The sequence below is a fragment of the Buceros rhinoceros genome, unplaced genomic scaffold (genome assembly GCF_000710305.1).
Source record: "Buceros rhinoceros silvestris isolate BGI_N320 unplaced genomic scaffold, ASM71030v1 scaffold15642, whole genome shotgun sequence".
In the NCBI taxonomy this organism is placed as follows: Eukaryota; Metazoa; Chordata; class Aves; order Bucerotiformes; family Bucerotidae; genus Buceros; species Buceros rhinoceros.
Genome location: NW_010398449.1, coordinates 29,282 through 33,533, shown reverse-complemented (window position 1 = coordinate 33,533; position 4,252 = coordinate 29,282). Strand labels below are relative to the sequence as shown.

General features: G+C 46.6%; 1 protein-coding gene across 1 annotated transcript; it reads right to left on the bottom strand.

Moving 5' to 3' along the window:
* Positions 1-1,790: 1,790 nt before the first annotated feature.
* Positions 1,791-2,895, bottom strand: LOC104488997 (C-C chemokine receptor type 5-like). The gene is made up of 2 exons (XM_010131110.1): positions 2,493-2,895; positions 1,791-2,455 (listed from the first exon to the last, which is right to left on the bottom strand). Exons 1-2 carry the CDS (start codon positions 2,893-2,895, stop codon positions 1,791-1,793), a joined length of 1,068 nt encoding a protein of 355 aa, XP_010129412.1.
* Positions 2,896-4,252: the final 1,357 nt, after the last annotated feature.

The following is a 4,252-nucleotide window of genomic DNA, read 5'->3' as shown; positions in this document are numbered from 1 at the left end:
GACGTTGTTTTTCAGACAGATTTTATTCATTTCACTGCATTAACATGAAAACAGGAAGAAGTGTAATTCCAACAAGACAAGAATTTAAAAAAACCCACAGCAGTAGAAATATCACAGCAGGATTAATGTCACATGGACCTAATTTATGCTTTAATATTAAAAGGTGCTTTCACTGTGGTGCATTAACTGAGTACAACAGAAAGGAAGAATACCATTTCTAAGCAGGAAAGTTTACTGTGAGGATAGTTCTTGGCTCCTCTTCAGTCTGTCTGTGGCTATTAACCTCACAAGGCAGTGGCCAGATTATAAGAGCTGATAAAAGCAAATGACTGATAGAAGCTGATAGCTTTGCTAGCTTCGTGTCCCGAGAATACACCTTTCTTCCACAGGGAACCTCCAAATGCTGCCATGCGTGTGTGGCCTTAGGACACCAGCAGGCTAACGGTCTCCAGTCTTCAGTTAACACTGGTTTTAGTGGAGACCCTGCTGCCTGGGGGCACTCTGTTCTGGGGAGGCCGGTCAGGTATTGCCTCCTCTGCCGCTGGCTGCTTCTGGAGTTCCGAGGCTACTGGCTGCCTAGAAAACATCAGGCTTACAGAGCACATCCAGGGCGTGTTTTTGTGGTGCAGGAGCCTGTCCTGACACGCTGCATCTGCCACACAAAGTCTTCCTCCACACGTGTGATTCCCTGTCTAGAACTAAGGACGCCTCAGTGCTGTGCTTGTGGTCTCCAAAATCCGTCATAGGGACCAGGTATTTGATACAGAATCTTGCATAGCAAATACCAAGGTAACGCTCATTGTGGCCTTGCAGATCCCTGCTGATGTGCTCTTATCGTGGGGGCTGTTTTCCTTGGAGGGCTGTCATTTGTCAGAAACAAGCTCATGGTTTTTGGGGTGCTTTGTTGTCATCTTGTGCAGTCAGTAGACTTGGTGTGCGCAGTTCCGTGCAAAATTGCACCCACAAAACTCACAGCATTGCTGATTAAAAGGCCACTTTGGAACATGTTGGTAACTGTGCAGTGGTATGGCAGGCATGCAGGTAAAGAACTAAAATCAAAATACTATAGCTTGGCCTGTAATCAAAAGAATTGTGTTTAAAAAAACAAAACAAAAAAACCACCAAAAACTGATGCTACTAGCTAACAGATAAATCCTTGGGTTAAACAGCCCCAGTAAGATAAAGGTCAGTCAGCCAGCCCTCTCATCAGAGGAGAGATGCTATCTTTATCTCTCATTCATCCTCAAATTCTTTTTATGAAAACATCTTTTATTCATGTAGAGAAAGTAAGGGGTACAGGGGGAAAATGAAGGAAACTGAAAGCCTTGCCCTGTGCAGAAAGAACACAGTCACTTCCAAAAGGTGCTGCATTAATGCCGAGTACGGACCAGGTCCATCAGTCCTCAGAGCTTCCTCCCCGTGTTGGTCTTACGTGTTCATATAATGGTAGCTGGCTCCTGTGAGATGATGTATCGCTCCTGAATCTCTTCACTATTGTATCCCTCCCCCCCAGATAAATCCCATGAGCATTGGATAAATTGGGAGAAGAAAGAGGATCATCTCATTCTGGGCCCCATTCAAACCTTGATGGGATCCAGCCCTGGTGTTAATGTTTCCCGGAGAACCTGCTGAGTTTGAGAGGAGAATGCTGTAACCCCAGGGAGCAGTTAACCACAGGAATTGAGGGTCATATGGTTTAGTGGTTGGCATAAAGGTCTGAAATAATGTCAGGCAGTCCTTCAGGCAAAGCGAGTGGCGCAGCATTTACTAGCGAATGTTCTGATGTGTTTTTACAGTCCGGTCGAGATGTCGTGCTCTGCAGTGGATGGTGTGACTGAACTAACTCTTTCTAACTTTTCACGATAAAGAATTGGGCATGATTTGCAGAGGTGGGCTGCAACGTGCTTGCGGAAAAAGGCATAAAGGTATTTCCGAAATTTTTCTCCGACAAACGCGTAGATCACAGGGTTGATGCAACAGTGGATCATTGAGATGGTTTCCGTCACTTGGATTGCTTTCTCCAGCTGAGGTTTGATTTCACAAGATGAGAGGGAAAGTGAACTTTGAAATGAATGCAAAAAAAAAGAAATATGGAAGGGTGTCCAGAAGATGAAGTAAAAAATCATGATCACGAAAATAAGTCTGACTGCCTTCTGTTTCTTCTCGTTCTTACATCGCAGTAATGTTTTTAGAATCCGTGAGTAACAGAAAATCATAATGAGCATTGGAACAATAAGTCCCAGAATGTTCATCTTCAAAGTATAAAAGTACGTCCAATTTATTGTGGCATCGCTTGGGTAATGAGCGCTGCAGGTGTAACGTGTGTGTTCCTTTTGAGCTCTGTGGAACACTATCCCCGGCACAGAGGCAAAAAGAGCAACCGCCCAGGTGACAACGCTGGTGAGGATGCCGTAGGTCACCGTCCTGGCTTTTAGAGCAAAGACGGCGTGCACGAAGGACCCTGGCTTTTAGAGCAAAGACGGCGTGCACGATGGCCAGGTACCTGTCGAGGGTCAGCAGGATGATGAAGAAGATGCCGCTGTAGAAGCCGAGCAGGTAGATGCCGGAGAGCATCCTGCACAGCGCCTCCCCAAAAATCCAGTCGTGAACGGCGTAGTAAGCCCAAAACGGGAGAGAGAATATAAACAGCAGGTCAGAAATTGCCAGGTTGAGCAGGTAGATGTCCGTCATACTCTTCAACCTCTTGTACTTCACCAGGATAAGGACGACGAGCAGGTTGCCCGTGAGGCCAAATATCACCACCAAAGAGTAGAGCGGTGGCAGGAGTTTTGCGGCAAAGTGCTTCTCCTCAGTTCCCATGCACGGCGCTGAATCGCCGTAGTCAAACTCCGTTGTTGTCAGTGACCAGTCTAAGTCTGTGGTTTGGTTTTCCATGGTGGGTAGGTCTGGAAAGGAAGCAAAGGCTGTTAGAAGTGGAGGAAGCTCCAAACTTGGGAGTGAGGGGGATGGAACATGGGTGAACCACAACTGACTGCCGCTTGCTCAGGTTGTTTTGAGTTCCTGAGAGCTCTAGTGCCTGTGGGAATCGGGTCGCTGGAGGTGTAGAAGTGACCTTCGCACGGTGCTGAGCATACCCGCCTGGTGGACCTGCTGTCCTGGGTGTTGCAGAGCAGCAAGTCAGCAGCCGTGGTGTGGCTTAAAATGGCCAATGGGGTGGTGTGGGATTTCTTCAAGACAATGGACATATTTTGGGCAATCCAGAATCTTATTTTGAGTTAGCAAAGCTATAATTCTAAAGTTCACTTAAAGTCTGCTTTTAACAGTCTGCTTTAGTAGCTAACAGAACCTCGGCTCTCAGGTAGCAAAAGTGCAGTTTTACAAAGTTCTTTGTTTGAAATTACTTATCGGAGCTCTGCAGCTCAGCTATCAAAACTTTAATTAGCAAGGATCCTTGGTTAAAAAACTGCTGAGAAGTGAGAACTCTGAGCCAAGGTCAAAATGCTTATTAATTGCGAGCAGGTGTGTTGAACAAGTTTTCTAAGTGAGGTAATCATAGGGGGGCTTTTCGTTAACCTAATACATAATTAATGACAAGTAACGAATCGTAGTGCCTAAAAATGATGTAACCGATTACTAATGAATTAACTTTTTTAACCAGTGATGAATCATAATGTTTAGATATGATGTAATGGTGTTTACTAATGAATTAGCTATGGAATAAAAATAAGAGCTATCTGGGAATAAATGGACACCAGTTGTTATCACATTGATACGTGTGGCTGTATTGTGTCTAAGCCCCCTGCGTCGTTTGTTTTTAACAGGGTGGTGTCCTCTGCAGGGTCGGGGTCAGGTGTCAGCCCCAGAAGCGCACTGCTCTGGAGCAGAAATGGTGCGCAGTCCTGTGGAAAGAACAGATCAACAAATGCCTTGGCAAAGGCAGAAAAGACAGCAGTTGGTGTCTAACCCCTGTATCTGTTGTGGCAATCGAGACCTCCCCCGTGCTCGGGGGTAAAGAGGCAAAACTTCCTGGCTGCAGTGGCTGCTCAGCAGCTGGGGCTGAGGGGCTCCGCAGTTCAGCGTGGCGACGTGTCTGAGAGGGGGCACAAGGCGACAGGCAGGTATGGCTGTTGCTGTGAACGTGCACCAACACTTCATGTGTGGGTTGATATTGACCTTCCTCTCCTCTCAGTCAGTGTTTCCAGTGAGGTGACACTGGGAGAACTGAGTAACTGAGGAAGTGTGAGGGCTGCCCAAACTCTCTGACCCTCCAGTTACGGTTCGGGGGCTGTTG

Bases quoted from the DNA above. Each gene is read 5' to 3' on its own strand.
- LOC104488997 (XM_010131110.1), bottom strand. From the start codon at position 2,895: ATGGAAAACCAAACCACAGACTTAGACTGGTCACTGACAACAACGGAG. The intron at 2,456-2,492 runs TCGTGCACGCCG...AGCCAGGGTCCT, and splicing joins CCTCGACAGGTACCTGGCCA to TCGTGCACGCCGTCTTTGCT.